Raw genomic sequence first — 19571 nt, 5'->3', positions numbered from 1 at the left:
TTGCAACGCAACTTTCAATATAGCTTGACGGCTGGCAATCCACTGGAGAGATCGAATCCTTTGGCAGAGTCAGCTGTGAGCTGTAGGCCGTCGTTAGATCTAGCAGCAGCCGGGGGACGAGAAACGTCACATCGCTGTGCAAGAGACATGCGCTGTCGATCGACATTCGACTTTGAGCAACCCCTCCTCATCGTGCAGAGTCCTGTAGTGAGTATTTCGGACCCCTCTGAGCAGACACATGACGCTTTGTCATCCCTCGTTCATCCCAGGAGTGCCACAATGAGTGCCCCCCTGCACTAGTCATGAACCCACTCATCGCCACCACCAGATGGGACAAAGGACTGCCACACAGAATCGAGGCAGCCCTCAAGTGCCACCACGATGCCGAGCTCGGCGATGACGTTTCCAGCATACCTCGGCGAGGTCGAGAGCCTGCGGAGCTCCATGGTCGGAAAGGACGACAGGGACCTCGGAGGTATGCCAACCTGATGTCCGAACACGTTGGTGTGACCAGAAACAAGGTACTGGGGGGCTCGGACTCGACAAGCAAGGGCGAGGGTGCTTGCTCACGATCGAATCCGTCGGAACGAAGATCGCGGAGTTGCATAATGTCAGCCACAGCGGGTTGCGTACCGCCCTCCACTCTCCCTTCCTTTGGAACTCTCGACTCCGTCAGTTTTCATGACCGAAGTCCGTCAGTTTTCTCCCCTGATCACTTGGTCCCTTGGTCACGAGAGAGCCGGTCCGATGAGTGCTAACCGCCTCTTGCTCGACTCACAATTCATGGCGGCGCAACGTCCGCCGAGGGTCTCTCCTCGATACTCCCAGGACCGAGCTCAAGGTTGACGCCGCTGCGCGGTATCCTCGGATTGTCATGTTGGTAGCGTCATTCATGACGAGGTTCGGTGACTTGGATGGCGCCAACCGTGCTGTCGTGTGCGCCAACTCGAGTACCCCGATTCTTATCGCGATTGTGTGGTCTCGAACGTTGACCGATGCCCTGCATCAAGCTGCGTGTCTGTACGTCATGGGGAGGCTCGGTCGGCTCGGTAGACGACGAGGGTTAGGCAGCAAATCGGCTAATTCTGAGACGGTCGTTAAGAAATGGTGACCGTGCAGAGAGGGTGGGTGGTTGGGCGAGAGAGCAGATATCAATTGGAATGTGAGGGAACAAGGAGCAGGAATCATGTGAGTCATGCACCCCATGCGAAACGGCTGTGAGAGAGGTCATGTGGTCAGTGTGAGTCGGCCTGTCGTGATTGGCAAGAGGCACAGACATCGGTGACCAGCTCGGTCAGCTAATGCACACGAGGAGTGGTCGGATCGGGAGGACGATTTCGGGACCCAAAACCCATGACAGCAGGGGTCCGAACTCTGTACGTTAAGGCTAACAGCATGAAGACTCTGATCTCAGACAAAACAAAGGTCAGGTAGCCGCGGCAACAAGTAACGCTCCCACAAGCGAGGGTCGTGAGCAAGGGGCCTTCGGTGAGGACGGCCATCGGCGACGGGCGGCATCCCAAGCACAAGACAAGGGCAGCAGACTGGCATCCCAATGGAAGGAGCAATCGAAGGAACCGAAGGAAAGGTTTCGGCTTTAACTCGAGTTGAAGCACGTTCAACTCATCCATGCCGGCACCAGAGTAAGGGAGTTTAGCACGCCGTGCCCAAACGGGCGTTGAGGGTTGGTAACGAGGAAACCTCGGTGATGAGCTCGGTCAACTGGACGGTCCGCCCTGCCGCTGATGTGCGTTGGGCCAGAGACGGAGCGCGGTCCGAGTGCTCCGAGGGAGGAGGCACGCTGCACCCCGGAGTTTGTCCCTCAGTTTCGGCACCCCAATGGACGGCGAGGGCAGACCGTCGGAGGACAAGAAGGGCGGAGCCAGGACAAGGGGAGGGCGGAGTACCTATGCGGCACGACTCGTGATCGAGCCAAGTGATCGCCTAAATCTGCGTGATGGTTGGTCGGTCGACCTGCTGCGCTTTCGGACCCGCTGCGTCCCCGAACTCTTCTTGCAGGGCGCGAAACAAGGTTGAGTCCGAACACGATTGTATGCTGCCAGAGGGTTAGCCCTGAATCCAAACTGGGAAACCCAAGCTAAGCGACCATTGACTTCTGGACCTGCATGGACCTGGCTTACTTCGCGACCTGTTTTGGGACCTGGTCGTCTGGCGGAAGACAGCCCGTACAGCCCGTGTGCACGGGGACACTGCCGCAGACCAAGCACGACTGCGGTGGGTGCCGATTCCTGCTGCATTCAGATGACGTTTGAATGGTCATCTAGCAGCAATCACTCTCGGAACGGGCGGGTCGTCTATCCGGAATGGGACTGGCGGACTCGATGGGGCATTCATCAAGAAGGGCTCTCGGGGTGGCAGCGGCTGTGTCAGCTTCATGCGAGGGCTGAACAGCTTATGGACCTCCAGACATGCGTGGGGAATGAACGTGCTCAACGCCGGCGTCCGGACAGTGGGCAGACCAACTGGTCTCGGTACTTCGTCCGACTAGCGCGCAGTAAAGCGTCGTGCGTGCGTGCATCACGGCGTCGGTGAGTCTAATCCTACCATATCTGTCGTATCAATCGTGTCGTTTAGCTATACGTCGCTGGAAGCGACGCCGAGCGCCGAGCCCGCTGATTCCAGGGGCTTCATTATGGCGGAGGGTTCAGCAGGGATGTAATGATGGCGAGGGGGCTCGCTAAGCTGGCCTTATCCGCGTGCCTGTCGTGCCTTCCAACTGAGTTGCAGGAAACTGTAAGAGCACGCACTTCTTGAAATAGCCCTAGCGCGCTTCCCACTTCCTGGACCGCCCTCGTTACGGGCACGCCGAACGTAATGGCCTGCATGTGGTCAATGAGAGATGGGGGGTGGGATGGATCCCGACGCCGCAACCTTGATTGATGGGCTCGTCGAGTCCGTCAATAGTCTGCCGGCACTCAAGTGGGTCATGGGTTACTCAGGACGGACATGGTGAATGTACAGATCTGGCTGAATGCAGCTGTGCTGGGGCTGAGGCGCAGACCGCCAAGCCGAACAAGCAAGCCCTGTTGGAAGACACTTTCATGTTCGATTAGAGAATTCAGTCCAGTTTGAGTGATGGCTGAGGGCGTATTGAAAGTCTGATAAGAGCAAGGGCTGTAAGGCGGATATACTGAGGCCATTCCCGGCGGCTGACCCCAGAGCCGGACCTGGCGGCCTCGGTCATGACGACGGGGCTGTCGTGTGATTGGTCTCGAACGCTCGTGTGTGCTGCCAGTCCGTGATTCGGCGTTGAGCAAGCGAAGCACGGGGAGCTCGCTACCCTCCTCCAGCCTTCTGCCTGTTTCATTGCGACGAAAGAGCGCAATAGCACGCTTGCGAAGCGTTTGGAGCGTCTCGCTGCGCGGAGATTACTTTGTGCAGATCGCAGATCTGGGAGAGGGGCATGGGGGGCGATAGGAAGAAAAAGCTCCCGCTTTTGCCCGTGAGCGCCTCACGAGATCTGATAAAGTTGATCCGCGGGCAAAAACAACGGAGTGTCCCCGCTCTCCGTGTCCAGAAAAAAAGTCGACGAACAGGTCCGCGTACGAGACGGCCGTAGCCCTCACGAGCACTGAGCCCCGCATGTTCACGTGCATCCTTTGGACCTGTCCGTTGCTGTCTACCCTGGCTATGCACGGGGCAACGGGGAATGAAGGCGGAAATGCAGTGTGCAGTTCCGAACGTCGCGCTGCGCACCACTAGCGCGATTTGAACGAGGGTGCACAAGTCACGGAGGTTGCCCAGTGCAACTCCGAATCTGCGCGCAAGACAACGGGGGAAGGGTCATTGCCCGCCCAATGTTGCTGTGGCGCTGTGAATGTCAGCTGATCAAGGAAGACGCTCGGCCGCAGCCTGTCTGGAGCTCGGGGCAAGACTCACGGACGACCCTAAAGCTCTCCGTGCATCTGCTCAAGCTGCCTCAATGCAAGAGGAAGAGCAGCGAAGCGGAGCATCGGGCGCCATGAAGGGTTGAGGCAGAACAAAGGCGCAACCTACTGTCACCTGTCCAGCACTCTTGCCTCGGCATACCCCGGTTGTCCGCTTGTCGTGCGATCGTACCGGTCCCCTGCCCGTACGCCTGTATGCCGCAATGCTTTTGCGCTAGCCTTGGCCGACGCCGAGGGTCGTCTCCTCATGCGGGCGGAGCGCAGCGGCGCACAGACTCGCCGCCGGCGTGCTGGCGGAGGGTGGCTCGATGCCAAGCTTTGGGGAAGTCGCCGCATGGACGGAGACAGGGTGTTCTGTCCGCTGCGCTAGGGTTAGCGGCGAACCGACATTCCGGGCGTTAGTGCTGGTCCAAAGAAGGTGGCAAGCAGGAATAAGCACATTGCTCGCATGGAAAGAGCAACAAGCGCGCTGTTTAGAACAATGTCAGTTGCGCCAAATACGCCAGTAGCACTGCGCTAAAGACCGATGTCGGAGAGGCCCGAGGGAGGGATCAGCTATGAGCCAAGGAAGGATGGGAGGCGCTATTTTTCGCGCATTACTTGATGCTTGCCGCATTTGCCGCATCCGCCGCTTCCCCGACAGCCTAACACTGTGCAACCCGTCGTACCGTCGTCCCGACCCGGAGCGCCCAGCGCGCGATTTGGACGCAGGTGCTGATCAACAAGATTGAGTAATCGCTCATGACTGTACGTCCAGCCGACCGTGCCGAGCAACTGTCCGTACCCTCCCCCCTTGATCCCTCCCCCTCGCCCCTGTCCCTGTCACCTTGGGTGCATGCATGACGACCCTGCCGCCGGCCGGCCGGGATCGGGGGCTGGGGGCTGTCCAGCCTTGCTGTGCATGCATGCGAGCTGCGGTCGCTCGAATCCGAACGCAGCCCGCAGAGCCCGCAGAGCATGCAGAGCAGCGACATGACAAAGCTGGCGTTGCGTGAGAGATTTGAGGAGATCTCTGCGGGGTCTGGGTGCGGCGCCCAGCGGCGCCAGCGGGTCGCCTGCCGGTCGCTGACTCACGACCTTCTGCGAGCTTACGAGCCTCGACATGAGTAACTTGTTCGGATCACGGGCCTGGCCGCGGGCCTTCTGCGCCCCCATGTGGTCAGTGTGAGTCGGCCTGTCGTGATTGGCAAGAGGCACAGACATCGGTGACCAGCTCGGTCAGCTAATGCACACGAGGAGTGGTCGGATCGGGAGGACGATTTCGGGACCCAAAACCCATGACAGCAGGGGTCCGAACTCTGTACGTTAAGGCTAACAGCATGAAGACTCTGATCTCAGACAAAACAAAGGTCAGGTAGCCGCGGCAACAAGTAACGCTCCCACAAGCGAGGGTCGTGAGCAAGGGGCCTTCGGTGAGGACGGCCATCGGCGACGGGCGGCATCCCAAGCACAAGACAAGGGCAGCAGACTGGCATCCCAATGGAAGGAGCAATCGAAGGAACCGAAGGAAAGGTTTCGGCTTTAACTCGAGTTGAAGCACGTTCAACTCATCCATGCCGGCACCAGAGTAAGGGAGTTTAGCACGCCGTGCCCAAACGGGCGTTGAGGGTTGGTAACGAGGAAACCTCGGACCCCATGAGGGAGCAATGGTTTGCTATGCATTAGCGAGGGTCCTTGCGTGTTGTTGTTGTGTATGCATGAGTGGTGGCCGAAGGGCGCCGGTGTCTGCCCAGCGGTGGCGACCGGCGGTGCCGGGGGTACACCCGGCGGCCGAGGTGGCCGAGGGCCGGGGGTTTGGGGTGCCACAGTGGAGGGATGGTGGTAGAGGGGTTGGTTGTATGAAGGTACTCACGAAAAGGTTGGCCTTGTCGACGGAGCCCTGGTCGAAGAGGGTCGGGGGAGCGGTAGCGGAGAGAGCTTCCATGGTGATGAGCAGATGTGGTGGAAGTAGGGAGGGGGAGGTGTGCAGAGGTATGAAGATATATATGAATCGCGGGGATCAAGATCGATGCACAAGGGCAGAGGAATGGACAGGGATAGCCCGATGCCGACGGCCGAGGGTGTTTGACGTCCAGGTGCCTCGAGCCTCTGAGTCAGAGGTATGTGGATCGGGTCTTGCGAACTCCAAGCTGAGGGTTGGCGCCGTTCGTTTGTAATCCGCTTTGCTCGCCCGAGCCGGCGGTTGTGTTGCTAGTTGCGCGCTAAAGTTGCTCTCGTACGGTAGACTGAACAAGCCAGAACCGTGTCTCGATGGTTATCGTGAACGGCTATGGAAATCCGAGTCCCGTTGGCGTGGGTGCGCTGCCCTGATGTACTGAACAGGGGAGGCTGGGGAGATGATTGCAATCAATGCAATCTCGGTAGACGCGAGGGAGGAAGGGTCGTTGTCGAGCGATGGGTTGGGTTGTCGCCGGTGAGTGGAGTGGGTAGTGGTGGCTTTGGTGGCAGTGACGGTCGCTATGTGGAGCAAGTGGTTTGTTGTTGTTGCAGTAGGGGTAAGGTACTGGAACGTTGTGCTGGGTAGCAAGAGCAACGAGTCTAGACCAAGATATGGGTAGTAGTAGATGGGTGGTGTACGGTAGGGGGGGTGTAAGCTGGTATGGCTGGGAGGGGGTGGGTGAGGAGGAGGTGGGGTTGACTTTATACTGCTGATGAGATGAGCAGAGGTGGTGTGGTTCAGTGTGGTGGTGTGGATGAGATAACCAGCGTGTGGGTGATCAGGATTTAGGAACTAGGACCGAAGGTAGGACTCCAGGAAAAACACCTAAGCACGAGACGGGCCACGGGCCACGGGCGTACGGGCGGGCGCACTGCGCGAGTCTCTGAGATTACGGGCGACGGCGGACGGCGGCGGGCGGCGGGCGAGCGGGCGTAGCGCACAGGAGCAGAGCAACGTCCGGAGGGGGGCTCAAAAGGGGTCTTGATGCATGTGATAGGGATCATAGCCATCCCAGGGCAGCCCTTCAGGGTCCTGCGGTCAGGAAGCTCAGGGACTCGGCTTGCCCAGGGTTGCCCCCTTGCAGCCCTGGCCTCGCTACTTTTCTTGACACACCAGGCTTACGCTCGAAATTTGTACCTCACTCATCACTCTCGGACATGAGCCTCTGGCAGTAACCCGAGGCCCATCGCAACCCCTACCCTTCGTCTATTCGTCGCTGCCGCCATTGCCGCACCACCAACTGTTGTCTTCGGGTTCGGGCGGACTGTTCTGCCTCCTCCCCTCTGTCCCCTCAGGCCCGCTCTAGATCACCAGATCACAATCATGACCGACATGACCGACCGTATCACCGTGGGCCATCGGGCCCTCCGCTTCATGACATAGCTCTCGAAGCTCTCGTTCCTGTTGGGCCTGTCCCCCTCGCTGTCACTGACCCCTTGGCCAGTGTCCAACGTGCAACTGCTGCAGCCACTCTGCGCTCGTCTGTGCTCGCTCGCTCGCTTGCGTGCGCTCTCTCGTCCGCCTGAAGCCCGAAGCCGCAGAACTAATCCGCTGCGCGCGCTGCGTGCTGCGTGATTCTGTCGCTTTCGCTCGATTACAGAAGACGACCAATGTTATCATAGGTTGAACGCTCTGGGTCTAGATCTCGATTATGTCATGTTCACACACCCACACGATCGCCCGCCCGACCCGTACGCGTAGTGGGGGGAGTTGGGGGAGCCACTCGCAGGACCTGAGGGGTGGGAGTTCAAGACTGCCAGCAATGTCGAGACCATGACTCGAGTCAGGACAGGACATACCACATCTTGGGGCCTAGGCTACGTCTGGGTATCAAGGTGCTGCGACCCGGTAGAGCGGTGTAAGCAACACTACGCGATGATATCAGCTGTTGCGACTATGATGCAGCAGACGCCGATGGATCAGGCGAGAGGCGTGGTGAACCCAGCTGGACCACGGGCTGGCCCATACCGGCGTACCATGCCAGCGGATGGCGCCCGCTGGAACGCTGGCGGGCCGCATGCAAGGCCTTGGCTCGTGAGCTCGCTGAAGTCATGCACTTGGGAGTGCTGAGCAAGGCATTCCACAAAGTGGTCAGCAGAGCCAAGCCTCGGGCCTTCCCCCTGTATGATTCATTATGCAATAAGATTTGGCGCGGACCCTGCGCCGTTGCCCCAGAGAGCCTGACCCAGCCTGACCCAGCACCGCTGCAACCTCCACCATCCCTGCAACGGCCTTCGGGCAGTTTTGCACAACTCTGGACTGGAATGAGCGCATTCTATCGATCACCACACCGACCATGACGGCGGTTCTTGCACGCAAGATGACCGGATGACATCTTTTCGGAGCTCTTCGTATCGACATCGCAGACTGCGTACTAGACCCCCTTCTACAGTCGAGTGCAGGCTCTCGCTTGTGCGTCAGACTTTGATAGAGCCATGCGAGCAAGCCCTGTCTCAGACATCCAGCCCCAAGATCTGCAGGCGTTGCAACGAACGACTCCCTAGTGCGTGGCCGCACCAGTCCCCTAGCTTTGGCTACCTCGGTCCAGCCTTTACGCACCTCCGGCGCACTGCGGACGCGCTCACGGGCGGCTGTCAGTTAGCAGGTTCGCGAGCCAACTATGCGTTCTGCGTTGTGATGGGTGCGGTGATTTCCACGATAAATATAGCCTTGGCTCGAAACAGAAGCGGAGTACAGCGGTTGGCTGGAGCAAGTCGCCCGCAGAGTCCCGCAGAGCGCCGCACCAATACACCCAACGCACGAGGCCGATCTGCATGCCCCACCGGCCGTCGCTGCACCCGCACCTGGCCGCGCAAAGCTACGGCCGTCGAGTCCGTCTGGACTCCGAGAACAATACCACACTCATCTGTCATGTGCTTCCATTTGAGATGCACCACACGGCCATTTGAGATGGTTGCCTATTTGAGATAATCCGAGCACCTGCATGTGCTATGCCAAGGACACTATCGCGATACGCTAGCGAGCAATGCATGATCGCATGATGGCTACCATGACGCTGAATCGCATTTGTCGAAAATCTGAGTCATTGAATGGGTGCATCAGATCCTCGCAAATGGCCGCATACCTTGAGCCTCATGACCCGTCACGCGCTGTATGCGCTGCAACACATTGCACAAATACAAACGACAAGCATGACCATGCGTGGCAGTTTGGCAGCATGCATGAGTATGTGAGGGACCTCGTGGAACGTGGATCTCGGAACTGATCGTCTCCGACTTGGCGGGGTCGCGGTCGCGACTGTCTCAATGCTGCGCATTTGTGTTAGGCCTATCAACGAGACATGCAAACAGATGCTAGACAGTCCGTGATCCGTGACCTTCCGTCCCACGCGTTCCGCGACGTCCGCACTAGTGCCTGTCTGCCATCGTGCGCTACCGCTCTGTTGGCGCCGAACGCTGCACCCTCATTCGCCACTAATGCACGTTAATCATTGTCGCGCGCTCGGTCTATCGGTCTCGCATGTTGTCTGGCCAATTCTGCTGCTGCGCATTAAGCGATCACCCATGGACCCTCGGCCTTTACCATGCGATGCCTATACGGCAGCGGACACTAACCCTCGCTGGACGAGGAACCAGCCACGAGCCATTGAGACACGGCACGGGGCACGGCGCAGCAGCAGAAAGGAGGGCACCGCCGACATGGGAAGCCCGGAAGACAATGACAAGAGAGTCCAGAAAGCTTGCGCACATGCATATCTGGACCAATCTCCACGAAGCGATAACCTAACGCCGTCGTCATATCGACGCGACGCGCGTCACTCGCACGTGTTCTGCGTGCTCCCGTGCTCGTCGGCGTCGGCGGGAGGGTCGGGAGGTGCTGGAGCGCTCATGCGCTTCCTCGTTGCTCCGCACGCCTGCGCCGCCGAGCCGAGCGCCGTGACCTCACTCCCAATCAATAGCCACATCAGGCACAAGCGATAAGCGATTCTTCACCCGCAGAATAATCGTGGGCGTGGGCCTAAGCCACTGCTGTAATCGCTTCCCATCGATTGGGTTCTGATGTCGGGACAAGACGAGGGACGAGCAACCCTTTCGCTTAGCTGTGGTGTCCCATGTGGGAGGCAGGGATGTAGGGATACTCGGCGAGAACGATCGCGGCAGTCACGCGGGTCCAGCGGGTCTGGCGGCTCGCGACTCGCGGCGGCGGCATGCAGGCAGGTTGCGCCGATGCGGGGCCGAAGACTTCACTGGAAACGCTCCGCAGCGGCGATCGGGCATCCAGACCGTCTCCCGAAGGCCGAAGCGAGGCAATGCAATTTGGAGCTCGGCGGCTGGAATCGGGAGCGTATCGATGTGCTCGGTGTTCACGGCGGGCTCCACTGCTGGAGCAGTGGACTCGGCGCGGCGCGGCCCTCCTGCGGCCTCAGTGCGCATCTCGTCTTCGGCAACGGACCAGGCCTCTGCTAGATTGCATGCTTCGGAATAGGCTTGGCTTTGGGTCGTGATGTCATTATGAGGGTTTGGATGATCTGCACACGAGCGAGCAATGTCAGAGAGATGATCACCGAGGTGATTTTCGAGGCTTCAAAATTCTCGACCTCACTTTACGGATACCGAGTGTTCCACCTGGTCCACGAGCTAGCGTCGCAAGTCGTACCTGCAGGAGAAGAAGGTGAGTTACCTGGGAAGAGTGATATCATGAAGAGGCGTACATAATCCCCACGAAAGAACGATAAGATTGCCGACACCGATGCGGCTGCTAGTAGCGCCGTGCACGGATAGTGTACAGTGGTCACTTTGGTCGCTGACAAAACGCGCTGACTGACGCGCCGCAACCCTCAAAGAACACCGAAGCTCCAGGCCCCAGAGAAGGCACGCCTGACACAGGCACGGCCGCCCCTGCGTACCAACATAAGTGAGTGCGCTGCTGCTCTGCGGAGAGAGGCTCAGCGTTCGTGCCGAGTTCCGAAATCGTGCCTAGCGTGCCTCGTGTGCCTGTGTTCCCACGGTATGACATCCCAAGTGTTCTGGCCCACCACCGCAGCAGGAAACATGCATGATGCATGAATCTTCTTTGCACCATCTGCGCGACCACCTGCACCATGCACCATGCGTCCAAGAGACAAAAGTACCAGAAAGATGGTCACAGAAGGGTGTGGACAGGGTTACTTCTTTAGTGGGCCGTCGGGAATTTCCCCATACATCCGAACCACCCGCCCGACTGTGCGCTCCCGCCCAGCGACCCGCCCCGTATGATGTCAAGAATAGCACACTGCTCTGCCGTGAACGGCTTGATTCTGCGCTGGAACCACAGCGGCCTTCTGGAGCCTGCAGAGCTTCTGCTGGAGCCAGACCGACCGGCGGTGCACTGGTGCCGAACAGTATGGAACCCGTGACTTGGTGCTCGCTTCAGTCAAGCTTGAATGAGCTCGGTCAGCGGACTCAGAGCGGCATCTCTGCACCTCGGCGCCGCTCAGACAGCATGCAGCGGGACCAGGCGGGGTCAAACCCGCCCAGAGATCCTCAGATCGGCGCAAGAAGTGCATCAAGTCACGCGCTCGTTCGCAACCATGATATGTGCCCCTTGCTGAACTCAGCTTGAGCCGTGTAAGATGTGGGGAGCATGGCTCCGACACCGGCCTGGCCATTGCAAACCCCGGAAGGCGTGGTGCATGTGATCCTCAGCAGGGATACCCCAAAGACTGCCAATGTCAGGCAGGCTGCCTTCGGCAGAGCAGAGCGGAGCGCTGTTCATTATTACAGCACCGTCCGAAGCGAATACCTCGTGAGAGGGACGTGGTAGGCATGCTCCCATTTCCCCGTTCTTTTGCGGATATTTCTGGAGCTTCTGTTGAGCAATCGCCTGGACTATCCATAACCTCTTAACCAGCCCCTTCCTCCCTTTAATCAATCGGTGCACGAGTCAATGCATGCAACGTCCCACGAAGGGATAATCTCGGCACACCCGACACCGCACCATACTGAAAACAGTGGAGACGGACCCTGATGCGTTCATATTTCATCTCTCGACTTACGGTACACCCTGGGTGGTACACTCCGGATTCCTTGGAGCCGCACCCTGTCCCTATGCCGTCTCCGAAACAGTGGCAGTCTGCTCCAACGCTCCAACAGCCACACGATGCACACCGGGTGCGCCGGGTATCCAACAGCATTACAGGTCTGGTGGTACTTCCCAGCTCCATCGCCGGCTGCGCAGCAGCCGTGATAAAGATGAGGATTGTGGAGAGCAGGGCGGATCTCGCCGCTGCGATAAGCATCTAGCCTCGGTGGCGCCACCACCGGATACAGTTTGACCCGGCGACAGTAGACGGCAAGCGGTTCCTCGGGCCTGCCTCTTGCGGAGGCATGGACGGGGTTTGCAAGCCCGCTCTTACACAAAGAAAGAGTGCGGCAGAGCTGCAGAGAAAGAGCATAGATGATGTCGAAGAGGCTGCTTTCTCGGCGTTGGGTAGCTGCTCTGCAGTGTGGGAGTAACCCGGGCTGTGTGCTTAAGCTCGCCGCGACAGCCAAGGCCGGGCAATCTTCCTTGGCAATCTTGCCGATTACGGCTTCTAGCTCAACTTGTGGATCTTAGAAACTTCGCTTACTGCGGAGGTGACTCACACCCAATCGAGCTAAGACCGAGAGCTCGAACAGGCAATGCGCGTCGCGTCGCGGAGCGTAGATCGAACTAGCTGTTGGCATCGGCCATTCCCACTCCCTCGGCACCGGGGGAGGACTTCGGCATGTCGAACTGCGAGAGTGGAGTCATGCATGCATTACACCTTTCTTGTCCCGTCGCACCCTCCTCCGTGAGGAAGCAGCAACCTTGGTAAATGACAGCAATCAGGTAAGTTGGGGTGGAGCGTGCCACATACCGTGATCGACGTTCCTGGATACCTCATGGCTCTTTCCTCTGCCTCCGGCGGACTGGTTTTGGGTTTGACCCGTGTCTGGTGTTTTCTCCGCATATTTTCCATGGACCCTGTGTCGCTGAGGGTGGCCATTGCGTTGTGACATTTTTGCTTCTTTTCTGGTATTTTTCCCCACTGTGTTTCCTCTCCTTCCCTGCATGCACCTCCCACACACTGCGGTTCAGGCTCACCCGCAGTGCCGGGGTATGAAAAGGAGAAGATTATCCGGGGAAATGCACGAGGTAGAAAGGCGAAGAGGTGACCTCACAACCACGTGCCTGCCTCATGCTATGAGATCATAACCCACCGCTCAGCGCGGGACAGCGGCCCCCGCGCTCAAAAGCTGGTGGGCAAGATGCAGTCGAGCGTTCCGGGAACGACATGCTCGTTCCTGGCATGCCTTCTCCTCTGCGCAGCAGAGATACTGCATGTGCGCCGTGTCAACAGCTCCACTAACGTACACCCAGGGCCGCAGTAGCGCAGATCACAGATCACAAACCGCAGATCAGGCTGGCTGACACAGGGGCAGAAGGTTGGCACTTCCCACATAAAACCAGGTTCACAAATTGGCATGCTATGATTTCATGCCCTCCAGTGCCGAGAACACAGTAGGACGCGGCGCACGCCAGACGTTCGTCGATGGGGTGGCATGTTTCGGCATGCTCGGCATGCCCGCAGTTCCCATTGCTGTGGCGCCGTCGGTAGGGCTTGTGTCCAAAGGACCTTGGGGCCAAAGGAGTGGCGCTGGCCAAGTGTGGCATCATGTGCTCCATCGAGCGCTCTATCTACGATTCACTGATGACAAGGTGAGCTTTAGCTCATCATTTCCCATCGTTACTGATTATATCACAGCACCCCTGGTACCGATTACGCAGCAACCGTTGAGTGAGGCAAACACAACCTAGGCCTCAGTCGTGCGGGCCCCATTCGCGTCCGCGGCATGAGGCGCAGCACGCAGCCTCCATGGGTGAACATGTGGGCACCCTTCTGATGACAGCATCGGAATGCGGCCAGCGCTGCCCACTTTGCCCACCTCATGCTGGACAGCCGGACTGCGGCGCAACCTTCACCCTCGGAGCGACAATTTCGATATTTTCTGAGCATTCTTAGCATCGGCCGAAAGCCCTCGTCGGGTCGGGTCTCCACTGACACGCACTGATCACTTAGTCACCGGTTAATCTTGTCACCAGCTGATCTTGCCAGACGGCCAGCAAACCACTATCGGTTTACAGATTGTTCATGACAGCCTAGCGCGCAAGACTGACCGTCGGAAACGCCGGGGATGTCCCGGGTGTGTTCCGGCTTGATGTCCTACTGACTGTGTTCTATTTCCGACGGTAGCGTCGGGGAACTACCGTCGGGGAAGAGCGATCGGCGCGGAGTTGCCAACGGAGATCAGCGATGCTGCGGGGCTTTGGTAGCCGGCGCTACGCGATGGCGCTTTCTCGAGCGCGGAAGTGCGCGCACCGGGCACGTTCTATCTACCCCGGATGCCCGGGATCGCTCCGCAGGGAGGCTGGGGTGTCCCGGGGCCTACTTCGAGGATATCGTCAGGAGCCGGCGACGGCTGCGGGGTATCAGTTGCGGCCCACTCCGAGTGCTGCGCCGTGCTACGTTATGATGTCGGCAGGTGATTGTTTCAGAGATCAAACGTAGGTCGTCTTCTCCCCGCCGATGAGCACATGGGCCCAGGCGGCCAGCAGCATGCTCTCCCAGAACTACACTCTCGCCTCCGCCACTCTCGTCCGTTCCGCATCCCACTATCTTATGTCTGCCTCGGCTCGCCGTCGCCGCCTGCACGAGCTCCGCTCGCGAGCAACGGGGCGGGCAAGCTGCGGAACGTGCATTCTGCCCGGGTTCGATCCCATGATGAGTTTGGCACCAAGACAAACTGCATACCGCTGCTAGCGTCAACGACAGCCGCTACGAACTTACCTTCGAGAGGCGCCCCAGAAGACAGCCCACAGCCTAGCGGCGATCACTGCTGGGTCTGACGCTATGCCAAGACTACAGCTGCATTGTTTACGCCTTGCGCTAACCACTAAAAGCAATTGCGCGGGGTATGCAGAAACCGTTATTCCGCACTGGGTGTGCTCATCACAGCTACAATCTCCCGAGTTCTGGCTGAACTGAGGAGCATAGAAACAGACTAATGAGTCATCAGCTAACCCCCTTACATGTCACTAAATGCTAGTGCTGGCCGCCGGACCCAACACCCGGCATGGAAGTAGGAGGGGCTCGTCCTATTCCAGATCGCCACGCACTAAGCACGCGCTAAGAGCATCTGCGCCAGAATGCGGACAGATCTCGTCATGAGCTTGACATCAGACCATGAGTCCGGGGTGCGTGTCCGCCCATGTGATCAGCGGCTTATCTCCATCCGCCCTGAGACAGTTTCTGAACTCCCGACGTTTTCGACGCCGACATCGCGAGTTTTCGGTATCGGCCGTGTCTGTTGCAGCCCCGATGCGCCGAACATAGAAGCAAGGTCGTTGCATTCCGCCTGCTTTCGCACTCGCACGCTTGCATTCCTTCCTGGATCTACATCAGTGCCGTGGCGCACTTTGCTATTCCTTCCGACGCCGAACTCGAACGCCGAGCTCGCGTGGATTCGACGCCGACGGCGTATGGCGCTAGCTCTCTGGTGCTCAACATAGAACATGGAGCGTCATTCCTTCCACAACCGCAGTTGTGCCCTCTCACGCCAGTCTGGATCTGTGCCTGCGCCACGGCGCTGTGGTTTTAGACAATACTGACGCCACGGCGGTTTCGAAGCGCGCGTTTAGTCATCATCAGTCAGCAATCCGAAGGGCATGAAGAACTGCGCCGCAGGAGCGCTGTTGTGCCGCGCCCCCTCAGCGTACTGCGGTGGGTACCTCCGTAGACCCATGTGCTGTGCATGTGTCTCGGCTACGGCCAGCCTCCAGCTCGCTTACAGATGTGGAATAGTGGGAGTCACAGCCGCATATCTTCATGTAATTCATGTTTGTCTAAAGATACTGTAACCTATGCCTTGAATAACTTGAACGCCACCTTGATCGCTGCGGTATTGAAATGGGTGGGGATTACAGCTGGAGTCGCAATCTCACTCATCTATGTTCGTTACGAACGCCATGCTCGCGATCACGACCGTGCTTTACAGTTCCCGCACCGGTCAGATGATGTAGCGAGTAAACCCCTCCTAAGACTCCAGTGCAGCCTTTACGATTACCTCCATCTCCGCTTTATGCCACGCACCCACTCCGACGGCCGTCGTGGCGCCGGCCTTGCGTCCGGCGTAGGTGGAGGGGGACCTGCCCAGCTCCGCCAGGACCGCGTCCAAGCGCGGTCTCACGTACGACCAGGCGCCGGCGTTTTCGGGCTCCTCCTGCGCGAAAATCACCGGAACGTTCTCGCCCTTGACGGCTTGCAGGGCCTCCTTCAGCTCGGCGGCAGGGAATGGTGACAGTTCTTCGATGCGAATGAATGTCACGGGCTTGTCACTGGCGTTCGCTGCGTCCTTCAGCGTATAGTAGTGCTTGCCACTGCACACAATGACGCGCTGGGCGTTGTCGGCGGCGTCGATAAGCACGGGTTGGAACTTTGTGCCAGGGCCCATGTCCTGGACAGGGGACGCCGCGGCCTGTGGCGTTAGCGAATCCGAGATCGACAGGGGAACCAATCATGCCAGTGAACGAATGGCGGGCGAACTGGGGCCGAAGCGCAAAAAGACGCGGCCGCGGTGCATGACCGCATGCACCTGGATGTACTCACGGGAGACCGGAGGAGACCTTTGGGGGAAGCGATGACCAACGGCTTGCGGAAGTTCCGCATCATCTGCCGGCGCAGAAGGTGGTACAATTGTGCTGGGGTGGAGGGGTTGGCTACGATAAGGTTCACGTCGTGCGCAGGACTCGCTGCCCCGTCGTCCGAAGCCTGCAGGAACCTCTCGATCTTGCATGAAGAGTGTTCCGGACCAGCTCCATCGAAGCCGTGCGGAAGCATCATGACGAGACCGCTCTGCTTGAGCCACTTTGCTGTATTGTCAGGTATGTGTCATCGTCCACTACTCACCTTGGGCTCCAGCGACGAACGTGTCGATCATAATCTGCGCGCCGTTGAAGAAGTCACCGAACTGCGCCTCCCAGATAGGCAGCAGCCGGGGGTTCGCCCACGACATGCCGACCTCGAACCCAAGAACGGCAAATTCGCTTAAGGAGCCTGCAAATTAGGAAAGAGCTGACGCTGGCGACGTACTGTTCGCAAGCTCGAGCTTGCCCGGAGCCTTCAGGGAGTCATTCAGAGGAACGTAGCACGACTCGTCCTTCTGGTCCACATACATGGCATGACTGCGATGGTCAGAAGGGACCACCCTGACAGTTGCTCCACTTACCGCTGGGAAAACGTTCCACGGCCGACATCCTCGCCAGAGATACGGACATCGTAGCCATCTTGCATGAGCGTACCGAAGGCCATAGCTTCAGCGGTAGCGAAGTCGACCTTGCCATCCAGACCCTTCAGTCTGGAGGAGATGTGCCTCTTCAAACGGGAGTGCAGGTTGAACGAGTCGGGCAGTTCGACACTGGCGCGGCCAACCTCTTTCAGGCGCTCCTCGGAGAGACCAGTTTCGGGATCAGGCTTCGCCTCCTGCGAAGCAGGCCAGACCATATCCTTCCACTTGCCACCGAGCATCTCCGACTTGGGCTGAAACGACCCCACCTTGTCAAGAGCATCGGACATGACGTTCTGGTACTCCACGCGGCCCGCCTTGGCTTCCTCCTCGGTCAGAATATTGTTGGCCTGGCGTCAGCGTGTGAGGGTCGTCTCTACCTACAATGAGCTTCTCCTCGTAGAGCTCAGGAACTGATTTGCGCGAGCGGATCTTCTCGTACATCAGGGCTGCTTGTCAGCTGAAGCCCTCCACCTGACTTACGCTGAGTGTAACCTGGCTCATCCAACTCGTTGTGACCCCAGCGGCGGTAGCAGATGAGATCGATGATGACATCCTTGCGGAACATGTTGCGGTACTGGAAAGCGATGTCGACTGCGCGCACCACATCCTCGGGATGGTCACCGTTGACATGGAGAATGGGGCATCCAATGGCCTTTCCGATGTCCGAGGCGTACAACGACGATCGCGAGAACGATGCTGGCGTAGTGTAGCCGATGTTGTTGCTGAGGTCAGCTTCCGTGAGGCGGCGACAACTCACTTGACAATGATGTGCACTGTACCACCAGAACCATAATGCGGCAGACCGCTGAGTCCGAGACTCTCTGTGACGACGCCTTGCCCGGAGAAGGCAGCGTCGCCATGCAGCTGGACACACAGGACACGGTCGCCAAGCTGGCACTCGGCGGGGCTCGACTTCAACTGGTTCATTTGCTTGGCTCGAGTGATTCCCAGTGCCACAGGGTTGACGGCCTCGAGGTGCGAGGGGTTCTGAAGCACTTCAACCTTCACGGGCTTTCCGTCGTACTGCAAGTCCGAGATCGCAGCCAAGTGTGAGATCACGTCACCAGTCGCACCAGGAGCAGTAGCCGGATCAAACTCGGGGGCGCCCTTGACCTTAGAAAAGAGGGCCTCGTGCGGGTACTTGAGCATGGAAGGCTCTGTCAACAGCGACAGGCGTCCTCGATGAGGAAGACAGACAACGATATCGCCAAGACCGGCTACTCATCAGCTCAAACCCCGCCGCTCTGAACTTACACTTGGCTCCGAGCTCGAACAGAGTGTCGAGAGCCGGCAGCATGCTCTCAGCACCCTCACAACCTAGCGTGAGCTGCAGTTGGAAGTTATTCGCTTACCGTATCTCTTCAGATTGGGGAACTTCTTGGCCATAAACCTGTCGAATTCCTCCGAGTTGCTGAGCAGCTTCCAGACACGCTTCCTCCGTTCGTCATCCATGGGGACAGTTTCACCCTTGGTCTCGATCAGGTGAGAGAACCACAGCCTCTCCGACTTGTTGGGACAGTGCTGGAACTCATAACCAATCTTGTCGACGTACGCCGCCATGAGGTGCTTCTGGATCTCGCTCAGAGGAAGCGCCGTATCCTCTCCTTCGCCAGTGGCACTGCGCGGAGACGGAGACTGGGGAAGGTGCATAATGCCGTTTAAGGGGTAGGTGGTCTTGTCATCCAGACCGTAGCGATACGGGTCGAGGGCAGACACGGGGCTGCTATTAGCACATACCGTCACACCTCCCCACATCCGATACCCACTCGCGCTCCATTAAGTCCAAAGGATCAACCTGCCATTAGCTAGAGGCGGAGGTAACAGCCTACCTTGGCAGCACGGTGGCCATGGCGGCGCATCATCTCGACGTAGCGCATAAGCGGGGCATTCTCATTGCGATTGGCGAACTCCTCTGGCGTGTCTGCTGTCAATCTCCGCCTTCCTCGAATACCACACAGACGGTGGCGTGCATACTCACAGTCAGGGAGCTCGTATTTGCGCGGTACACGATAGCCAAAGCTCGCGTCGTCGTGGTAGCGCCTTGCACGGCACAGCGCGCGAGGGACGGTCGCACGAGGAACCCGGAGCATGATAAGATAGAAGCTTGCTAGTGCGGGCGAGCAAGATTCCAGCGCTGAGTGACAGACAATGAAGAGGGAAGGATCAGCTGAGCGACGAAGTTTATAACGGGGCCCAGCCAGGAGGCGTGGTGGGGATGTGGGGGTGCGGGGAAGCCGGGGAAGACGCGAAACACATGCTTGCCAGACGCTGGAGTGAGCAACTGGGTGTTGCTGTTGTCCCTCGGATTCCTAGTTCCGGTGGGAGACTCTGGACCTGACATCGGACACGACCGAAACCGTAGTCGCGCAGCCTCCAGACAGCCTCCAGACCCCGCCACGATTAGTGTTCGTGCTGATA

General features: G+C 58.6%; 2 protein-coding genes across 2 annotated transcripts; both read right to left on the bottom strand.

Moving 5' to 3' along the window:
* Window positions 1-5130: 5130 nt before the first annotated feature.
* Window positions 5131-5832, bottom strand: A1Q1_04237 (uncharacterized protein; the record flags this gene model as incomplete). The annotated part of the gene is made up of 2 exons (XM_014322614.1): window positions 5131-5562; window positions 5761-5832. The coding sequence occupies 2 exons, from the start codon at window positions 5830-5832 to the stop codon at window positions 5131-5133; spliced, it is 504 nt and encodes a 167-aa protein (XP_014178089.1).
* A 10070-nt stretch (window positions 5833-15902) lies between these two features.
* Window positions 15903-18908, bottom strand: A1Q1_04236 (uncharacterized protein; the record flags this gene model as incomplete). Its single annotated transcript, XM_014322613.1, has 8 exons — window positions 15903-16343; window positions 16475-16737; window positions 16958-17049; window positions 17094-17476; window positions 17535-17563; window positions 17634-17885; window positions 17933-18370; window positions 18506-18908. The coding sequence occupies 8 exons, from the start codon at window positions 18906-18908 to the stop codon at window positions 15903-15905; spliced, it is 2301 nt and encodes a 766-aa protein (XP_014178088.1).
* Window positions 18909-19571: the final 663 nt, after the last annotated feature.

This window comes from Trichosporon asahii (genome assembly GCF_000293215.1).
Source record: "Trichosporon asahii var. asahii CBS 2479 unplaced genomic scaffold scaffold00070, whole genome shotgun sequence".
NCBI lineage: Eukaryota > Fungi > Basidiomycota > Tremellomycetes > Trichosporonales > Trichosporonaceae > Trichosporon > Trichosporon asahii.
This window is presented reverse-complemented; position numbering and strand designations above follow the sequence as displayed.